General features: G+C 39.6%; 1 protein-coding gene and 1 pseudogene across 2 annotated transcripts in view; one reads left to right on the forward strand and one right to left on the reverse strand.

Annotated features, from left to right (window-relative positions):
- The window catches only part of PAAF1 (proteasomal ATPase associated factor 1), a 34,844-nt gene extending 12,576 nt beyond the window's left edge, over nt 1-22,268 (reverse strand). Inside the window, exons 1-10 of one of the 2 annotated variants that reach the window (XM_059708487.1) lie at nt 22,153-22,214; nt 21,871-21,980; nt 20,215-20,255; nt 18,693-18,796; nt 14,328-14,417; nt 9,030-9,128; nt 8,034-8,184; nt 5,717-5,911; nt 3,293-3,384; nt 2,179-2,294 (exon numbers count right to left, since the gene is read on the reverse strand). In XM_059708487.1, coding sequence (XP_059564470.1) covers nt 2,179-2,294; nt 3,293-3,384; nt 5,717-5,911; nt 8,034-8,184; nt 9,030-9,128; nt 14,328-14,417; nt 18,693-18,796; nt 20,215-20,255; nt 21,871-21,914 — 932 coding nt within the window. In that variant the 5' untranslated portion in view covers nt 21,915-21,980; nt 22,153-22,214. Of the gene's footprint in view, nt 1-2,178; nt 2,295-3,292; nt 3,385-5,716; nt 5,912-8,033; nt 8,185-9,029; nt 9,129-14,327; nt 14,418-18,692; nt 18,797-20,214; nt 20,256-21,870; nt 21,981-22,152 lie in introns of both variants that reach the window. The other variant, XM_059708486.1, reaches the window with a different exon arrangement.
- On the forward strand, nt 6,374-8,036 carry LOC132240814 (large ribosomal subunit protein eL24-like; annotated as a pseudogene).
- Nucleotides 22,269-22,281: the final 13 nt, after the last annotated feature.

Raw genomic sequence — 22,281 nt, forward strand, 5'->3', positions numbered from 1 at the left:
CTGCAGGATAATTAAATGGTAGAACAAGACAACCCATTCTAAAATACTGTGGAGTGAATCTAAATCTGTCTCTAAACATGTCATTGAACTGAGTAAGCCTGGTCACCACCAATATCTCCAGTTTTCGGGCAGCCTTACAGTGTTAACAGTATGTAAATCTTTTTGCTTCTAGATAATTAAGACAGTTATGAAATATTAAAATTTTCAGGACTCTATATAAAACAAAACAGAAAGGTGAGTGACTATATATATATGTATATCAACACTAATAAAAGAGAAAAATGGTAATTGGCGTACGAGCTACCCTTTTCATTGGCTAATCAGGGCTATATGCAAATTAACTGACAACTAAGATTGGCAGTTAACTGCCAACAAGATGGCGGTTAATTTGCATATGTAGGCACAATGCAGGGGGGCAAAAGGGAAAGCAGGAAGAAGCCCCCTGCCACTGACAGTGATTGGAAACCCAGGGGGGAGAATCAGGTGCCTTTTCCGCCCTGGCCAGTGATAGCAGGAAGTAGGGGTGGAGCCAACGATGGGAGCTGGGCACGGTCGAAGCTGGCAGTCCCAGGAGCTAGGGGTCCCTTGCCTGGGCCTAAAGCGAAGCCCACGATCGCGGGGCCGCTGCAGCTGCGGGTCCCCGCTGCCCGGGCCGGACGCCTAGGCCAGAGGCGTCAGGCCTGGGCAAGGGGCCGATCCTGCGATTGGAGGGTGATGGGGGTCAACGCCTGAGGGCTCCCAGTATGTGAGAGGGGGCAGGCTGGGCTGAGGGACACTCCCCCCCACACACACCCAGTGCACGAATTTCGTGCACCGGGCCCCTAGTATGTATATATATATATATATTTTTTTTTGAGTGATTTTATTTTATTTTTTTAAAAATAGGTTTTTACTGATTTCAGAGGAGAGAAAGGGAGAGCGAGAGATAGAAACATCAATGATGAGAATCATTAATTGGCTGCTTCCTGCACGCCCCCTACTGGGGATCAAGCCTGCAACCTGGGCATGTGCCCTGATCAGGAATCGAACCATGACCTCTTGGTTCATAGGTTGACACTCAACCACTGAGCCATACAGCTGGGCAAGAGTAATTTTATAATAGTGATCAGAGTCCCTATCTCCAGGGAGGTAAAAACAAGTACAAAAATAAAGTAACTTAACTTATGGAAGAAAAGGTATAAGCTAGTCACTCTTTAGCTGGAATTTCTTCACTGCTCTTGGAATAAAGTTCAAACTCCTTAGGCTGGTATGTAAGTCTTTTCTAGGCAAACTCACACTTTCCTGTCTGTTGCCCTGTTTGCAGGGTACATATCTGTCATATCAAACTATTCAGAGATCCCTGAAAGTGCCATACTTTCACATGCCTTCATGCTTCTCTATATGCTATTCTACCCTTTCTTCTTTACTTGGTAACTCTCTACTGGACAAGATGCAATTAAAGCCTCATCTCCTTGGGAAGCAATCTCACCTTCTTCCCTCTTCCTGGTGCTTCCTCATATCCCTGTGACCGCTGACCACACTGCATCACGACAGTCTTTTACTTGTTGGGTGTTACTACTAGACTCCAAATGCCTCAAAGTCAGAATCTATATCTTGTCTGGTTTTCAGTGCACTGCACAAGGCCTGGTGCCCACAGAAGCTATTCAATAAATATCAGTTGAACAAAGGAAGGAAATAGAGAGAGGAAGAAGTTGTAGACATGGTAAATCCTGGGACAGAGAGGTTTTCTCTGGATAGCTTTAGGATCAGAAAAGGCCTGTTTGAGATAGGTTATGATAAAAGCTAAATAAAGAACCAGAGCTGGCTTATTTCAAACTGAAAAATGATCAATTTTAGGCCAACCCAGATCTAATACATAAATTACTGAGCTTCTTAAAATTAAGTTTTAAACAATAATTTTAAAGTGAAATATTAGTTCATTATTTAACCTTAATTTCCAAAGCAATCACCACAACAGGACATTCATGACAGTATGAATCAAACCATCTTTTAATGATTCCAAGAATGATAAGGACTCTAGTAAGAACAATCAGACAATTCACACCAGAAAACCTTTATAAATGGAAAAATATATCCTTGATTCAATAATAGCCTATATGCTATGCTAAACCAATGTTAAAGCCAAAAAAATTTCCACTCTGTAGAAGGTCTACATCATGCAAAGGAATGGTGACTCACCTTGGACTCCTCACATCCAGCTGATAAATGTTTCCATCCTGTGTCCCAGCCAACAGCAAGAAGCCAGAGAGAAAAGTACAGCAGTTGAAGGCATCTGAGCCAATAAAGAGGAATACCTGGGAAAAGTAGGAGACAAAAATGCTGTTAAAGCTTAATTTGTTTCCAGGAATAAACAGGAACCAAAAAAATAAAAATTTTACCATTTTTAGAGATATTTTCTTTCTTCCCCCTTTAAACATTCTTTTATTTTTTTTAAAGAATAAAAATTTCCCCTTTATTCATTTATTTTTATTTTTTAATCCTCACACGAGGATATTTTTCCATTAATTTTTAGAGAGAGTGGAAGAGAGAAAAAAGACAGAGAGAACTATGGATGTGAGTGAAGCACATCGATTGGTTGCCTTCTGCATGGGCTTGGGCCCAGGTCAGGGAAGAGTCTGCAACCGATGTACATGCCTTTGACTGGAATCGAAGGGCATGTACCTTGGTTGTGGGCACATTCCCAGGAGGGGGTTGTGCAGGAGGCAGCTGATCAATGTTTCTCTCTCATCGATGTTTCTAACTCTCTATCCCTCTCCCTTCCTCTCTGTAAAAAATCATTAAAATATATTTTAAAAAAACAACAAACAAAAAAGTTAAATTCAACTTATTCTTCTATAAAAGATATTCCGATCATTATCTGATCTAGAGCCCTGAGTGTGTGAGTTCTTTACTCAGAATTTCTTCATGCTACCTTAGAGGTGGAAAGGAATCTATACAATCATTTTCTGTACAGCACATGAAGGCCCAGAGGCAAAGTGACTTGCGGTAGAGCGTTTAACCCTCATCACATAACCCTATGAGATAAGTCCTACCAGGCCCAGTTTAATGATGAGGAGACTGAGGGTCAGACAGGTTAAGTAACCTGTGCGATGTGATAGCCATAAGTGGAAGAGCTGGAATTTAAATGTTGCTCTATTCTAAATCCCATGCTATTAATCACTACAATGGACTGCCTCTCACTCATGCAGCTTCCTCAAAAGGTGAACACAGTGTGATTGTAGAAATGTTTCTAAAACAGCCTTCCAAGAATCAGAGTGACCCAGAGTTCGAAGAACTTAGAGGAACCACTTGCCGGCTGCCTGCTCTGTAGTCCCAAGCACTGAAGCTTCTTATCTTCCCGGGCCAACAGCAGCATTTTCGATTCTGTTCCAACCTCCCGTTCACCTGCATGACAGATGAGCTATGTCAATAACTGGTTGATCAGCTGGCAGTACCCAGAAAGCAAGACACTGATGGCTGTTTACTGAATTACTCTGTTAGTGATTCACTCTTAATTTTTTTTAAAAATATGTTTTATTGATTTTTTACAGAGAGGAAGGGAGAGGGATAGTTAGAAACATCCATGAGAGTGAGAAACATCGATCAGCTGCCTCCTGCACACCCCCTACTGGGGACGTGCCCACAACCAAGGTACATGCCCTTGACCGGAATCGAACCTGGGACCTTTCAGTCCGCAGGCTGATGCTCTATCCACTGAGCCAAACCAGTTACAGCTCACTCATTAATTTTAAAAAATATATTTTTTATTAAATTTTAAAGTGAGAAAGGGAGGGAAGGAAGAAGGGAGGGAGGGGGGAGAGAGAGAGAGAGAGAGAGAGAAACATTGATTGGTTGCTGCGTGTGTGCCTCCTATCGGAGATCGCGCCTACAACCCAGGCATGTACCCTGATCGGGACTCAAACTGGCAACCTTTTGGTGCACTGGATGACGACGCCCAACCAACTGAGCCACACTGGGGTCAGACAGTGTAAGGGTTCGTGATAAACCATGGTAAAGGGTTAAGATTTTAATATATGTGTAAAAGGAGGCCACTGTAGAAGAGTAGGGACAAAGAACAGTGGCATGACTTGATTTATGTTTTTTAAATGACCACAATGGTTGCTGTGGTGGGAATGGATTCTAGAATAGTAAAGGGTGTCCCAAAATTTATGCAAGAAGTAATTTTGATAGAAAACACAGGTTTATAATTAAAAATTGTAAATTTTTTATTGATTCGTAAAGTATACAGTATAGGGTTATGTATGGAATAGCATATCGGGTAAATGGCCTCCACGGCTTTTCTGGCACATACGCACTCTTTTGTTGAAATTTTCCATGACCGTTTTGCAAAAATGTGGCTGAATTTCGACGAGGCTCATTTTCATTTTGATGGCTTGGTTAATCGACAAAATTGTCGCATTTGGGGTTCAGAAAATCCATGAGTGATTGTTGGGAAACAAATGCATCCACAGCGTGTCACTGTTTGGTGCGGATTTTGGGCTGGAGGCATCATCGGACCATTCTTCTTCGAAAATGCGGCTGCTCAGGCAATAACTAAAGAGTGCGTATGTGCCAGCAAAGCCGTGGAGGCCGTTTACCCGATATGCTATTCCATACATAACCCTATACTGTATACTTTATGAATCAATAAAAAATTTACAATTTTTAATTATAAACCTGTGTTTTCTATCAAAATTACTTCTTGCGTGAATTTTGGGACACCCTTTACAAGCAATAGATGATGATAGATTGCACCAGGATACTGGTAGGAGGGAGGATGGGAGGGAGAGAGCAAGGTGGAAAAATTAGAAACACTTTGAAGGTAGAGAAGACTTTGCTGATGTAGGACATGAGGAAAGGCAGGGGTGAACTATGAATGAATCCTAGGCTTTGGGCCTGAGCAATGGCAAGATGGGGAAAAACAGATTGGGGGATGGCGGTAGGAATAAAACACTCCGTGTCAGACAAGGTAAGTTTGAGCTATTAGACATCTAAACAGAGTCTAAAACAAAGGTGAGAGGCCTATACTTTAGATATACTTTTGGAAATCACCAGCTTAAATACAATACAGTTTCACCCAGGGAGAAACTGTAGTGAGAGCTGAGGGCCCTCCAATACTTAAAGGTAGAATAAAGGGGATTTATAAAAGTAGAATTAGCAGCCAGTGAGATAGGAAGAAAAGCAGTATAGTGTGATATCACAGAAGCCAAGACAGAAAAGTTTCCTGAGAAGAGGGGCTGGGATTGAACTCTGTAGAAAATTCAGAAAGAAAAGCACAGAGAAGTAACACTGGATTAGGCAACGTGGAGTCCCTGGTGACCCTGCCCTAGCTCCCATCCTCCCATCCTTCCTATGCTTGTTTGTCTACCTGGAATCCATCCTTCAAGATTCAAGTCAACTCCTTTTGTGACACCTTTCACATCAACACTAACCCAATACAGTGTCTTCTTCCAAGAATCACTAAGTTATTTCAGCCAAAAATTTATTGTTCTTTGTTTTATAGGCATTCATCTAATCTGATATTAAATTGTAATTACTCAAATGCAATAACTATGACACATAGTTCTTTTGTAGATTTTAAGGCAACAGAAACAGAATAGGTTAGCAATAATATTAATCTTATGGTGAAACAGAAATACCAGCTACAGAGCAGAAAAGGACAAGGAAGAAAAGGAGAAATTAAGACAAATACTGATGGGCCTAAGGAAACAAAATAGCTCATAGGTTATCAACTTACTGGGCATCTGCTCAGGGCAGCCGAGGTTGATGGAGTTGTCAGCAGCACCCACAGCCACTCCATTGATGGAAGAACCACAGTCTGCAATGACTCCCAGGCAGGCTGAGCGCCCACAATCCCAAAGTCGTGCTGTTCCATCTCGAGAACCAGATACCACATTCCTCCCCCGATCAACAATGGCTGTATCTAGGATACCTGGCAAGAAGAAAAAAAAGATCCTGAGGTAGAGTAAGTAGTAAAGGAACTTCAAGGGCAGAGAAGACAGATCTGCATAAATGACTCCACTCCTTCACAAACATACTGGATAGATACTACATGCTGGGCACGGTCAAGTGCTAGAAAAAACAAATAAATAGAACAGAGTCCCTGCTTCCCAACGGTTCAAAGACTGGCTGTGAGAGACAGACATGGAAAAAGCTTTGGCCCTAACCGGTTTGGCTCAGTGGATAGAGCGTCGGCCTGCGGACTGGGGGGTCCCAGGTTCGATTCCGGTCAAGGGCATGTACCTTGGTTGCGGGCATATCCCGAGTAGGAGGTGTGCAGGAGGCAGCTGGTTGTTGTTTCTCTCTCATCGATGTTTCTAACTCTCTATCCCTCTCTCTTCCTCTCTGTAAAAAATCAATAAAATATATTTTAAAAGAAAGAAGAAAAAAAGAGAAAGCTTTGGATTTAATTTTTAGTGAGGTGTCTGTCCTAGAGCAGTGGTTTTCAAGGTTTTATTTTGGCTTTAAAACCTGTTTTTCAAACAAAAATTAAGTACAGCCTTAACTGGTTTAGCTCAGTGGACAGAGCGTCGGCCAGCGGTCTAAAGGGTCTCAGGTTCGATTCCGGTCAAGGGCATGTACACCTTGGTTGCGGGCACATCCCCAGTAGGGGGTGTGCAGGAGGAAGCTGATCGATGTTTCTCTCTCATTGATGTTTGTAACTCTATCCCTCTCTCTTCCTCTCTGTAAAAAATCAATAAAATATATTTTTTTTAAAAATTAAGTACAAATCTTAGAGAGTTCCATTTGAAAAATCACTTTTTTAAAAAGATCCTGGTGGTTCCATTGAGAACTCATTGAAAGGACTAGTCTCCCCATCTTAAAAGGAAAGATGTGACTTCTGGTCCAGCCAAGATGGAGTAACCCCATTCCTCTCAGGTTCTTCCTCTCACAACTACAAGAACCTGGAATAACAACACACAAGCCTAGGAAGACTGAAGGATGGAAAGAAGAAGGCAGACCATCTAGGGACCTCAGGACTTGAGCAATGAGCTCCCTGGACTTCCTTATTGCTTCCCACCTACGCTGGACAGGACTCTGCAGAAGTCTGCAACATGCAACTGGTTCAAAAACCAGACACAGGACCATCTTTCCTTCCCTCCGGCAGCCACAGCCATGAAGGTTGAGCTGTGCAGCTCCAGTGGGTACAACATCTACCCCGGACATGGGAGATGCTATGCCAGGACCGACAGGAAAGGTTTCCAGTTTCTTAATGCAAAATGGGAGTTGGCGTTGCTTTCCAAGAGGAATCCTTGAAAGATAAACTGGACTGTCCTCTACTAAAGAAAGCACAAAAAGGGACAGGCGGAAGAAATTCAAAAGAAAAGAACCCGCCGTGCAGTCAAAGTCCAGAGGGCCATCACTGGTGCATTTCTGCTGATATAATGGCCAAGAGGAACCAGAAACCTGAAATTAGGAAAATTCAACGAGAACAAGCTATCAGGGCTGCCAAGGAAGCAAAAAAAGGCTAAACAAGCATCTAAAAAGACAGCACTGGCTGCTGACAAGGCTCCCACAAAGGCAGCACCTGAGCAGAAGATGGTGAAGCCTGTGAAGGTTTCTCTCCCCGTGTCGGTGGAAAATGCTAAGTTGGCAGATGAGATTTTTAAATAAAGACCTGACTATAACTAAAAATAATAATAATAAAATTATTATAAATAAATAAAAATAAAAAGCCAGGCAGTTTTCAAAAAACAAATAAATTCCCCCAAAAAAGTCTGTTGCCCCGCACAAAAGACTGGGAAAGGGGTGGCCTTCAGAACAGAAAATCTTTTGGCCATATCCACCCCACTCAAACAGCAAGAGGACAACTGCTACCTCCCCCTCACCCACGGTTTCAGTGGGGCTGAATAGGGAACGGCAGCTCTCCACCCAAGGAAGCGGAAGGCAGCACTCCAATCTCCCCAGGGACACTGACAGGCCCCGCTAGGTACTGTCAGCAGGGTTCAGAGGTGAACTGAATCTCTACCCTCACCTGACACAGCAACAGGCGGAAAGAGGTAGAATGAGATCGTGACAAATAGCACTCCACTTTCTCCAATCACCCTTCATACCTCCTTTGTGACCTTTGAAGGTTGCCACGCAGCTAGCATCTTCAGCTGACCAGATCTTCAGCTGGGCATCCATTCCCCCACTCAGAACCACAAGGCCTGATGGGAAAAACCTGCAACAATTCACATCAAACACATGTCCTTCCAATACTCTCTGGAAAAACAAAAGAAAATTCCAGGCTAGTTCTCTTGTCCATCCCTTGATGTTCTCTTACCTCCCATATCCTCGGTCCCTTAAATGAAATATGTACATGCTATACACACATGCTGGTTTTAAAACGAAGGAGGTTCAAATAATCTCTTTAGCTCATTTGTCTTCCAGTAGTGTTCTAAGAGCTAAGCTCTTTTTCCAGCTTGGGCTACAGATATGGATTTGAACTCCATGGCTCTCACAGTCACCGTAAGTCTAGCTCTATATATAAGAAGTTGAGGAGGGCCCTAACCAGTTTGGCTCAGTGGATAGAGCATCAGCCTGGGCACTAAAGGGTTCCAGGTTTGATTGCGGCCAAGGGCACAAGCCCGGGTTGCAGACTCAATCCCTCCACATTAGGGGACGTGCAGGAGGCAGCCAATCAATGATCCTCTTTCATCACTGATGTTTCTCTCTCTCTCTCTCTCTCTCCCCCTTCCTCTCTGAAATCAATAAAAAAAGAAAAAGAAGCAGCAGCAGCAGCTGAGGAGATTGGGGGGCTATGGAATTAATTAATGTAACAGCCTGGTTACTCTGTCTTAGAAACCATCACTGAAGGCAGTTCATACCAAGGGACCACACACTTAGACATCCACTGGCCTGGCTCCTCCACTGTCCCAGCCCCAATTTGCTCTGGCAAATCACCTAGCTTGAGGATGGTTTTCAATTTAAAAAGGGAACAAAGATCCACTGACGTGTAGTGGTACTATATTTATAGATAGAGACACTCTTCTTTCCCTGACCCAGTCTAAAGTTTCTTAGACCACCCTTCATGTATAAGACCCTGAAAGTGTATCCAAAGTCTTTACTCTGAGTTCTCCATTGGAAGCCTGCCAGATTTTCATGCTCCCATCAGCACTAGAAGACACACCAAGGCCTCCTCCACTGGAAATGTCCAGGCATGTTATCTGTTCAAAAGACAAAACAACCAGTGTTACCAATAATAAAATGCTCCTCTTCCCTTGAAGTATGCTATAAATATCCGGTTTCACACTCCTCCAAGACTCATCCCAACACAAAAGACATGTGTTTCATGTAAAGGATGACTTATCACCAATCTCTCTACAAGGGTAAAGCCAACACCTTTTATTTATTGAAACAAAAGGGGCAGGCTGGGAGAGGTCAATGGGGGAAAAAGAGGACATATGTAATACTTTCAACAATAAAGATTAAAAAAAGGTAATGAAGTAAAAATAAGATTGTCAGTTTATACGCTAATCCAATATGATTAGTGTCCTTGTAAAAAGAGGAAATTAGGACACAAACACACAGAGTGAAGACCATGTGAAGACACAAGCAGAAGATGGCTATCTACAAGCCAAGGAGAGATACCTCAGAAAAACCAACGTTGTTAAAACCTTGATATTGAACATTAGCCTCAGAATTGTGAGAAAATAAATTTCTGTTAAGCCAAAAAAACAACAACAAAAAAACCAACCAACCAAACAGAAAAACACACACAAAAAGATCCTATATAATAAAGAGCTAATATGCTAATTAGACCAGATGGCGGAACTACCTTCCAGAACAACCTTCTGGAACGACCAGTGGGCGGGGGTGGGGGTGGGGTGGGGTGTGTGGCCACAAAGGCCGAGGCAGCTGGAACTGTGAAGGCCTACTCTTGCACGAATTTCGTGCTTCGGGCCTCTAGTATTCTTATAATCATCTACAGTCTCCTGTTTCAGCTACAGAGTTTTCCTTATCGCCATATCATTTTCCATCATTTCCATCTTTTGCTATTTTATTTTAAAATTAATTTATTTCTCCTAATTCTTAGGAACCTACTTACACAAAAGACTGTCTTCCAAGATGCTCCAAAAGGATTCAAGGAAAAACAAAGCAAATTGTTTTCAATTTACTACTTCACATATCCTCTGTAAAATCCTGTGTGTGTGTGTGTTTCAGAATAAGAGAATCTCAGACTTACTTAAGTGGTTTCAATATGAGCAATCACTTCATGAATAAGCCATGATCAGAATGCCAAGTCTCCTTCATATACAATCATAAATACATATCTTTTTATTTAATAACACCCAGTTGCAAGTATTTCAGAACTGTAAGACTGAGACATATTCCCAGCAACAATGATTCGCATATGACCTAAATTATTAAGGAAAAAGTAGGAACTTTTGCAGTAATTATCCAACCTTCCATTTTACTTTGCTCTTTGACAGTTAAGCCATAATGAATAGGGTTAGCAAGAACTAAAGGGCTATGTCAACTCTAATATTTTCTAAGACTTTTTCTTCTTCATATTGGTTTCTCAGAATAAAAGAATTGTTAACTTAATTGTGGAACATTTAATTTTAGAAATTATGACAACTAACATTTATATCACATTTTATCATTTATAAAACACTTTCAAATACATTACATAGAGCCAGGATAGAAACCTAGGTCAGAGTCTAAACCTAAAGACCTATTTCTTAGTCAAAACAAAAGAACAGCCGAAACCAGTTTGGCTCAGTGGATATAGCACTGGCCTGCGGACTGAAAGTTCCCAGGTTCGATTCCGGTCAAGGGCATGTACCTTGGTTTGCGGGCACATCCCCAGTGGGAGGTGTGCAGGAGGCAGCTTGTTGAAGTTTCTCTCTCATCGATGTTCCTCTATATCTCTCTCCCTTCCTCTCTGTAAAAAATCAATAAAGTATATTTTAAAAAAAAACCAAAAAAACAAAAACAAAAAAAAACCAAAAGAACAGACAGGTCAATGGGACAATGCTAAATACTGGATAAAGATGACAATTCAAGCCAGTGAGATAAAGGATGAATTACTTTATAGTGCTGTGACATGCTAATCATTTCAAAAAGAATTAAGTTAGATCTCTACTTCAAACCAAATAACAAAATAAAGTTTAAAATGTAAAAAATAAAACATGAAAATTCAAAAAACCCCACTATATTTACATTTTTAATTAACAAACACTTATATTATGCTTACTATGCTCCAGACACAATTCTAACTGCTTCAATCCTCATAAAAACCCTGAAGATAAATATTATTTTTACCCCCATATTATAGCAGCTTGTGGCACATGGAGTTAAGTATGTGGCCTAAGGTTACACAGTTAGTAAGTGGCAGAATCTTGGGAGTCAAATCAATGAATCTGTCTCTAGAGTCAATGTTCTCATCCATCATATTATGCAACTAAAGTAACTTTATATATATAATCATGTTCTACCCTAAGCAAGACTCCAAAGGCAGTTACCATAAAGGAATAAATTGATAGGTTTTATTCTCTAGAAATATTAAATATCTCTATGTCAAAAGACAACAATAAACAATAAGCTAGAAAAATGATCTGCAAAATATATAGCAAAGGATCAATACCCTTAATATAAAAGCGTTTACCAATAAAGAAATTCACACTTAAAGAAATGGGCAAATGATATGAAGAGTGACCAATAAATATATGAAAAGGTAGTCAATCCATGATTAATCAAAGGAATGCATATTAAAATAACAATGAAATACCATCTCTCAAATAGGTAAAACTTAAAAATTTGAATACACAATATTGAGAGTATGTTAAGTCAGACTGATATAAAAGCAATACAGTAAGAGCCTTTTTAGTCAATGGATAGAGCCCAGTGATAGGTCAGTTAATAAAAAGTTTCAGTTAAAGTAGGGAAAATAATGAAAATCGATGCATAAATACCTACATTTTATTTGAACTCAAATATATAAATGTACATTAAAATTCACTAATCTTTTCATTAGTCCATTGATTACAAGGAAGCTTCACCTTGACTTTCTTTTATTTTTTATTTATTTACTTTTAAGTTTATTTTTTATTGACAATATTAAACTTGACTTTCTTTGAATAAACTATAATCCAAGGCATAATTTAGTTTCCAGTTTCTCTGAAGTAAGGTAAATCTTTGTTCACTCTTACAAAGCAGTCTATGAACAAAAATTCAACTAGTGTTTAAAAAAAAAATCTTTTCCCTAACATTTTGCATTTACCTTGCTCACACATACTATAATAGCAGTTAAAAACAAAACAAATAAAACGCTTCTTTACCAAGTCTTTACAAAGCAATCAATTTAGTTTTCAGACATAACCATTCTCTGCCTTTTCACTCATATGTCATCAGTTTAACATATTTAATTAATTAACATAATTTCAAAAACAATGTAACTGGCAGTGCAACTGACCTTTGGTAAGCAACTCAACTTACCCAGTAGTGTCAGAGTAGGCAGACCTCAAAGAGCTTATAAACTAAGAATAGGCTGTGCCCACAAGTCAGTATGTTTTACAGAGTGCATGCAGAGCAAAGGTTGAATGAGTAGATCAGTTAAACTGAGGTCAGTCAGAACATACCAAAAGCCTTATAATTTGCATTCCCTGTGACTCAGCAACTCCACTTTTACAAAGTAAACTAATTTCTTCCTATCTTTGTGAAGAAAGGGTTAGCTATATCATGAAAATAGGAATGGATGAACTCAAAATATCTGAATGTCCAGTAATGTAAGATTGGAAAAACAAATTACATTAAAATCAGACAGTGGAATACTATGCAGCTCTTAAAGAATACATAGAGCCCTAGCTGGTTTGGCTCAGCAGATAGAGCATCGGCCTGCGGACTGAAGGGTCCCGGGTTCGATTCCGGTCAAGGGCACATGCCCAGGTTGCGGGATTGATCCCCAGTGGGGGGCCTGCAGGAGGCAGCCGACTGATCAATGAGTCGCTCTCATCATTGATGTTTCTATCTCTCTCTCTCCCTTCCTCTCTGAAATCAATAAAAATGTATTTAAAAAAAAAAAAAAAAAGAATACATAGAAAGATGGCATAGGCTCTAGCCAATTTGGCTTAGTGGATAGAGCGTTGGCCCATGGACTGAAGGGTCCTGGGTTCAATTTTGGTCAAGGGTACATATCTGGGTTGCAGGCTCGATCCCCAGTGGGGGTTGTGCAGGAGGCAGCTGATCACTGATTTTCTCTCATCATTGATGTTTCTATCTCGCCTTCTCCCTTTCTCTCAGAAATCAATAAAAATATATTTTTTAAAAAAAGAAGAAAAATGGCATAGGATGATGTACATAATATATTATTAAATAATAAAAAGCAAGTTATAAAATAGTAGGTACTGTAAAACATATTTTGGTAAAATATTTAAAGAAAAAAGATTGCCCTAACCGGTTTGGCTCAGTGGATAGAGCGTCGGCCTGTGGACTGAAAGGTCCCAGGTTCGATTCCAGTCAAGGGCATGTACCTTGGTTGCGGGCACATCCCCAGTGGGAGGTGTGCAGGAGGCAGCTGATCGATGTTTCTCTCTCATCGATGTTTCTAACTCTCTATCCGATGTTTTTAACTCTCAATAAAATATATATAAAAAAAGAAAAAAGATTGAGAGGAACAAGTAAAATAATGATAAAGCTTAGCATGATGCTGGAACATAGTAAACAATAAATGTTAGCTATTACTATCATGATTTTTCTTAATAAAGGCTAAGAAACAAAAGTTCACAGTGGTTATTTTTAGGGTATAGAAAAAATGAGTGATTCACTTTGTTTTCTAGTTCTTAAATTTTCATCCCTAAATATATATTTGTTTTTGTAATAAGGGGAAAAAATAGCTATTTTAAAAATCTACCTATCACACAATAAGAAGTGGAAGGCTTTAATATAACCAGTTTATCTACATATTTCTCACTTCTGCTTTCAAAAGTCCATGGTAGTAGAAAGGGCTTTATCACAAAGATATCTGAAAATTATTCCTCAATAAGTTATAGTCGGAATTTTGAGAAAATGTCTCTGTCCTGTAATCAAAGGGACAAAAATATGAGCAGCGGCAAATTATGCAAACATCAGTTACAACCACCATTATCCAAAACCCAGTAAGTAGCTCTGCTAAAACATGTATAAGAAAATTTCATTTCAAAATTCCTTTCTCTAAGATTACCAGTGAGTGGATTTGTACATATATTCTATGTGGTCCCAAGTACCAGTTTTGTCTAACATTATCATACTTCATCAGCTGTTACCTTATAATCAAAGAAGTGAACCACATTAATTATGAGTGTTTATAGCACTGTAAACAAAAAGATAAAAAGAAAAATTAATTAATGATATTACATTTCTCCTCATTTTATCAAAATACTTACACTCTTTGCATGAATTCTGGAAAAAGTAGTGTATGGTGTCAAAAACTTTGAAGATGCATTTTCCTTTGGACATGAAATATGAATGCTTTTCTAAACAGAGAGGAAAAGATGAAATACATCAGTAAAGCTACTCCAATGAAATTAAAGCCTCGTAAAGAAAACATAAGGACAACAGGAAATTCTCACCTTTTAAGTGTGTCCTCTCTAATCCTCCTTCCCCAGCCCACAAAACTATCACTCCCTAATAGAGTAGTAGTCCTTTCACTGCAGGGGCTGCAATGTAATTGGTATCACTGAGATGCCATTATCTTTTTATGTTAAGACAAATCAACAATAAAATACAGCTGACAAACATGAGAACATTACTTTTTAGAAGACAATTTAATACCAGCACTCTTAATTAGCAGTGGGGCAAGGAACAGGATCAAGAGATGTGAGGAAACAGCATCAGCCCTGAAGCCTAGACTAAAGGACTAGTCTAAAAGTAAACTTGCTGCCTATAAGAACGTTTAGGAAAAAATGTAGTCTACTACCATCTATAGTTACCAGAGAAAACTGGTCAAGTAAATCATGGTACACTCTTCCAATGTGTAGGGCCTGGTCAGGCTTGCAGCGCCCATTCCCACGTAGGACTTACACTGGCTGTACATGTTTATAGACTGGTCATCATCACATCCATAGCAGTATTATGACTCCCCATGTTTTGCCTGGTCATTATCACATATCTTTCAGCTACTCTAGCAAGATAACACTAGTGACAGAGTAAGAAATTATACCTCGAACCAGATGTTAGATTCAGGTGACATGATTTGCCAAAGGCAGCCTTTGTAACCATTACAAGTAAGTATGTTGGTATTTCAAGGTAGTATGTGTAGAGGTATAAAAGGCTTAGCAAAACCTTCCTCAAGGATTTGATAAGACAATTCCTTACTCTAAGCAGCAGGATACCAACACCATCGTCTCAGGGCATAGCTCCTACATACAGCTGAGGAGTTGCACTCTCCAAATGGCCCCAAACCTATTATCTCTTCCATAGAAGTACTTCAAAGTTTCAGAAAATTCTGCTGGACAATGAAAATGTCTTCAATAATCAAGATTTTAGAACTTCTTTATAAGGCTAATCTATGTACAACAAGCACAGTCCTCACAGTTCATTAGAAAGAACAGTTTCAAAGTCATAATATTGTTATCATTGAAAATCAATATGCTCTTATTAAAAGTCTTCTTTGCCTTTAAAAACACAATTAGAATATCTATACAAACAGTACTTCCTTAGCCAGCATATCTATGCCTGGCTGCCTGCAGGCCTTTCATTAAATGAGTTTTTGCTTCTAACCGCGTGACAAAGCCCACACACTGCCAGAGTGCTGACCTGGATTTGGAATTGTCTCCTGTACCCAAAACTAAAGCGTCAGCTAAACTCTCCTCGATAAATACTCACACCAAGCAAGCATGCAGGGGCTCTGAGAGCTTAGTGTTCAGGCCTTTCTAAGTATTGGTTTGTTCTCAGAAGAGTTCATTTCCTTGGGCTAATTACGTGAAAGAATTCAAGAATCAGTGGTTTTCTCCTGCTTATCAATCCTGCAAATCAACCTTTAACCCATAAACATACTATGAAGGAAGATAAATGTTGAACTACCTTCCAATGTCAGCAGTAGAGAGTCATGCTGTTAATGAAAATATTTTAAAGAAAAGCTGCAGGACATACAGAATATCAAAACATACAGAATTTAGGGGTAAGGGGATAGGAGGGGGGAGTGTGAGTATTCCACACTAAGGTAAAATTCAAAGTCAAACTTTTTATCTTCTGGGGTTAGGTTTTTAAGCATACTAACAGAACTGTTTTAAAGAAAAATGTAGCAACATCAAGTAGCAAAGTGACTCATGGAAGTTAGGAAACAAATCAATGTTCAACCATAAGCACTTACTGTCTGACCCAACAGGTACACAGCAGAAATTAACAATGATGTTGGAAGATAAGAATTGTATCAGGGCCTGAGTATGAAGGGAAGAAAGGAAGTCAGCACCTAGGCTATGGGTGAATACCTGTGAAATACCTGGGAAAAATGTAGGCTTGCAAGGTGGTATTATACTTAGTTAGACATATTTTGGGTTTCAATTCCGACATGCAGTCTAACTAGCTTTGATTATTAGGGGTTAATGAGTCTCTTTATCTACAAAATGGACATTGAAAATGCTAATCCCAAATGCTGTTGTTCTGATAAACAACAATAACTCAATTTTTGTAATATTCTAGTTTCATTCATATACAGTCTCACTCCCCACTAAACAGCCTATGAGGTAGAATATTATCTGGGGGTTTTTGTTGTTGTTTTAAAATATATTTTTATTGATTTTAGAGAGGAAGGGAGAGGGAGAGATAGAACCATCAATGATGAGAGAGAATCATTGATCAGCTGCCTCCTGCATGCCCCACACTGAGGATCGAGCCTGAAACTCGGCCATGTGTCCTTGACAGAATTGAACCCGGGACTCTTCAGTCTACAGGCTGATGCTCTACCTACTGAGCCAAACCAGCTAGGGCTTATCTCTGTTTTATATATGAGATGAGAAAACTGAGGCTCAGGAAACTAAGTTATTTGTCCAAAATAATATTTTTTTCTTTTTAAAAATTTGAATTTATTGGTGTGACACTGATTAATAAAATTATATAGATTTCAGGTGTATAATTCTATATAGTACACCATTTGTATATTACACTGTGTGTTCACCACCCTAAGTCAAGTCTCCTTTTATCATCATTTATTCCCCCTTACCCTGTTCTACATCCCTTTGGTAATCACCTTACTGTTGTTTGTCTATGAGCTTGTCCAAAAACATATTGCTAGTAAGTGTCAGAGTTAACTATGAGTTGGACTCATCTTTTGACACTTTCTACAATTCCATAGCTATCTATAAAAAAATATAAGATATATAATAACATGTAGCCTATCACCCTGCAGAGGGTAATGAATGAACATTTGCTAAACATCTTATATAAAAAAAAACAATGGTTTTCTATTCTTGTCAGACTACCAGAAATGTTTTACAACTAGAAAAGTTTAATTACATAAAATAAAAAGAAAAAAGAGTTTTTACCCATCTCACCAGAGCATATTGACTGCAGCCAACAGAATGAGTAAAGAAAGTCAGGTGAGGGGTTCTCAAAGACCAATGAGAAAAACTATTAAGTACTTGTGAAGGCCTAGGTCTTCATCAAGGCCTAGCCAGACATATTATATTGCTCTGCCATACAATAAGGTAGATACTATCCATATAAGGTTATTAAACACTTAAAATGTGGCCAATACTACAATGAGGAACTGAATTTTTAATTTTTATTTAAAGTTTAATTTAAAAATTAATAGTTGATTCAGTTATCAGAAAACTTTTTAAGTATGTGAATCTATGTTTTCAACTGTAAATCTTTAAAACCTAAACACATCAAGTATTTCCAATAAAAAAATTAGAGTCTATGCCTACCTGGTGTGGCTCAAAGGTTGACTGTCGACCTATGACCTATGACCCAGTTGCAGGAGGCAGCTGATCAATGATTCTATGTCATCATTGATGTTTCTATCTCTCTCTCTCCCTCTACCTTCTTCTCTGAAATCAATACAAATATATTTAAAAAAAATAATTTCATTAATTACAGATAGAAATGATGTTTTAGATATATTGGGCTAAACAAAGCCAAGAACAAAACAAAAAACACACAAAAAAACAGAACATATTCATACATATATATTTTTTTTCAACCACAACCCAAAGGGAATCTTTATGGAATATAAATTAAGAATATTGGCCCTGGCCGGATAACTCAGTTGGTTAGAGCATCATCCCAATATGCCAAGTTTGCGGGTTTGATCCCCAGTTAGGGCACATACAAGAAGCAAGCAGTACATGCATAAATAAGTGGAACAACAAATTGATGTTACTCTCTTTCCCTCCCTCTCTCTCTCTAAAATATATAAATAAAAATTTAAAAAATTTGAGGATACTGAACTTCTGGAAAATATTTGCAATATGCACGATAGATGAAAGTTAAATAAAAATATATTATTAAAATTAATTTCACTTGTTTCTTTTAGGCTACTAGAAAATTTAAAATTATATATGTGGCTCACATTATTTGTCTATAGAAAAGCACTGATACAAGGGAAGAGGAAGTTTGACTACATCTAAATGTATATGTAACTACAAAAAAAAAACTTTGACATCCAAAGGCAGTAAAAACTGTGATTGTTGTACAAACGACATGGGGATAACACTGATACACAGATAACAGTATAAATATTTAAAGTAGATGTATAGGTACTACCGTATATATGAACATGGTGCCATCTAGAAGACATAAAAACCTACCTTGCTTATTTCATTCACAACAAATCCTTCCGAAGCTGTAATCTCTGGGATACCATCGAGGCCCATTCCTTGACAAGTTAGGCTGCCATACAAAGTTGGTTTTCCTATATAGCACAAAAAAAGAATGCCTCAAAAAATAGTAAGAATTTAACATTTTTCTCCTTGAAGACCCAATTCAAGCAACTATACGGTAGGATATTGGGTAATAAAAGAAAAACAGGTACTGGTGTTAAAAATGAGGCGAAGTGGAAAGAATACTTGCTTAAGCGAAGCTAATTTGGGAGAAATATACTCAAGGGCTAAAAACTAGAGACAAAGATTTTGAGATACAATGTACTATTTGTAGAGAAAGCTACCAATGTGATCTAAACTTAAGTTTTACTGGCTGTGAAATGGCATTCTTCCAGGATGAAAGGTGAAGATCAACATAAATGTATGTGTTTATCCACAGTATATACATATAATACATAGTAAAGAGTTAAGCTTCATTAATCTGGAAAATGTACTTAAGTAGAACACTGCTTTTGCAGTGATATGGGCTAAACAAGATATAATCCTACACAAACATATGTAGATGGTAGAATGAAGTTAAAAACATTCTTTTCTAATTCCTTTCTGCACCATATATATATATATGTATACTAGAGGCCTGGTGCACGAAGTTTGTGCACAGGTAAGGTCCCTAGGCCTGGCTGGCGATCAGGGCTGATCGGGGTCTTCCAGCTGCCAACTGGGGCCTTCCTTCCCCCGGGGGCCTTCCCCCAGCTGCAGCCTTCCTTTATTCTGCACCACCCGCTGGTGGTCAGCACACATCATAGCGAGCGGTCGAACTCCCAGTTGGTCGAACTCCCGAGAGGACAATTTGCATATTAGCCTTGTATTATACAGGATATACATGTATATGTATATATACACTTCCATAACAGCCCATAATACCCTGCTTTACATTTCTGACCTCCTAGACTGTGAAGTCCTAGAGTTCAGAAAGTAGCAGGTTGCTATAAATTATTCAGCAAATAACTATTGGTACAAAACTAAAATTCTAGGAAAGTAAGAGGAAAGTAAAAACCATCCTGGATTCAGAGTGTGGGGCTTCCTAGAGAGGGTGAGTCTTTGAAAGAAAGATAGGACTAGGCAGGAGATTAGGGAAAGGAAACTCCAAGTCAGGGAGGGGGCATGTCAACAGCAAAAGAAAGAACAAGGAGAAAGGAGTAATCAATTAATATACTAGTTTGGTTACAACCGTCATGGAAAAGGTAGCTGAAGGATGTTAATAGAGGAACTCACAATCTAGGGTAGAATTTTGGACTAGAGAAGATCTGGTGAAGAAGATTTTGGTAAGGAAGTGGCATGAAATGCTAGTTCAGAAGTATGCCACAAAAATAGGATTGAGGAATTCTGTTTTATGTCCCATTCCATGAGTACTGTGCAAGGACTCTCGGCCAGGAGAAAGTAGGAAGCTTTCTTCGGGGCCAGCTTTCTCCTCCTCTAAAGGGAATGCGTACAGATTTAATGATATTACCTGGGGGGTGACAGCTCAGCCAGGCCTCCCCTTCATCCTTCCTAAGAAGAAAGACAAAGCCCCATTAGGCTCACTCAACACTGAAAAGGATGCCACTGATGCTAGGGGAAAAAGATAACATAATTTCCAGTTTGGCCATAGTACACAGGCATGGTCTAGTCCAGTGATGGCGAACCTATGACACGCGTGTCAGAGCTGACACACGAACTCATTTTTTTGGTTGATTTTTCTTTGTTAAATGGCATTTAAATATATAAAATAAATATCAAAAATATAAATCTTTGTTTTACTATGGTTGCAAATATCAAAAAATTTCTATATGTGACATGGCACCAGAGTTAAGTTAGGGTTTTTCAAAATGCTGACACGCCGAGCTCAAAAGGTTCGCCATCACTGATCTAGTCTAACACCCCATACAGGCATAGATTATTCTAGGACAAACTTTGTTTACTTGTTGAAGAAATATTTGTGGATTAAGTGTCTAATGATAATGGAGTTTACTATTCATTAATAGCTGCACAGCTTTGAAACATAAAGTATATATTACACTTCGATCATTGGGGGATTACTGTAAGCCAGGCCCTGTGCAAGGCACTTTGCATATAGCATTAGTAATCTTCACAATTTAACAAGATATCTTTTATTATTTCCATGTTAAAGATTAAAAATAACAACAACTGAAGCTCAGAGAGACGTGACCTGCCCAAGGTCACCTACCTATGAAGCAGGAACTGAAATCTGACTAGTATAGAAGGTCTGTGTTCTACCACCTTACAGACTTTTTTCATGTTTTAGAATGCACCTCCCCAGTCATTCAAATCAATACAGTGGGGCCTTGACTTAGGAGTTTAATTCGTTCCGTGACGGAGCTCGTAACTCAAATTACTCGTATGTCAAATCAAAAAGTGAACAAGACACATGATGCTGGGCTGATGTTGTGGGTTCACTGTGACGTTCGTTGCGCCAACTAGCGGTGGGGTATCTGAAGCTGGCTCATAACCCGAATTTTAGCTCCCGGTCGAGACGGCTCTATCTCGAAAAACTCGTTAGTCGGGACACTCGTAAGTCAAGGCCCCACTGTATCTCACCTAGGGTACAGGGAAAGGGCAGAGGCTTTAGGTGGTCAGCAACTCTCTATCAGTTATTTGCTGCACAATCCTGGGCAAGTTTCTTCCTCTGATTTCGATCCTGCATTCTCTCATAGGCACCTCGCGGCCCTCAACAAATGCTAGTGTTCTTCCTTTATTATTTATCACACATTCTGTGTTGCAGTAAGTAACGGGTTATTTTATTTTAGCCCACATAGTAAGGTGTAAGTTTCTTAAATGAGGAATGTTATTCATCTTCACCTCTGTTTCAATGTGAAAAACCTTATTAGGAATCACAGTTGCCATTCATGGCACTGCAGTACTCATCCTGGTGCTAGAGAAATAAATATCTGTTAAAGAAATGAACGGTCTGCCGTGCATTCCCCATTAAACTGTCAGCTCGAGGGCAGGAGCCACCCCTTCAGCGTGGAGTACACGTCTGAACTGCACCTGAACAGCACCGCTCCGCGGTTCACTGAATACCACGGTCCAATATGACAGACACACCCAGACAGTGCGGTGGGGCGAGGGCGGGGACTTTCGCCAATAGCTGACGATCAACAAATACCTGGGCCTCCTGCCTCCCAGCTGTCCTGTCTTTGTCCAACTCATTGATCCTCGTTCTGATGCTGGAATCTCACAGCGCTTATGTGTTCCCTTAGCCTCGGGATAGCTCTTCTGAGAATGAAAACCAATGACCATGTGGGTTCGAGACTTCTGTCTAGACCCAGCGCTCCCTCAACCACTGGCGAGGTAACGCCTCTGGATATCCTGGGTCGGGCCTGGGTCTCCACGAAAAGACCACAATCACTACCCGCCTCCTTTGTCCCGGTTCTAGGATTGCATTCACCTGAGGGCTTGGGCCCAGTCGCTCTGAATCCGCAAAGGCGCCGCCATCTTGACACACCTCCACCAACCCGCCTCTTCCGCTCTCTCCCGGAAGTGGCTCCTCTGAAAGGGCTGTGGCGAGTGCGGGGGG

This window comes from Myotis daubentonii, chromosome 9, assembly GCF_963259705.1.
Source record: "Myotis daubentonii chromosome 9, mMyoDau2.1, whole genome shotgun sequence".
NCBI lineage: Eukaryota > Metazoa > Chordata > Mammalia > Chiroptera > Vespertilionidae > Myotis > Myotis daubentonii.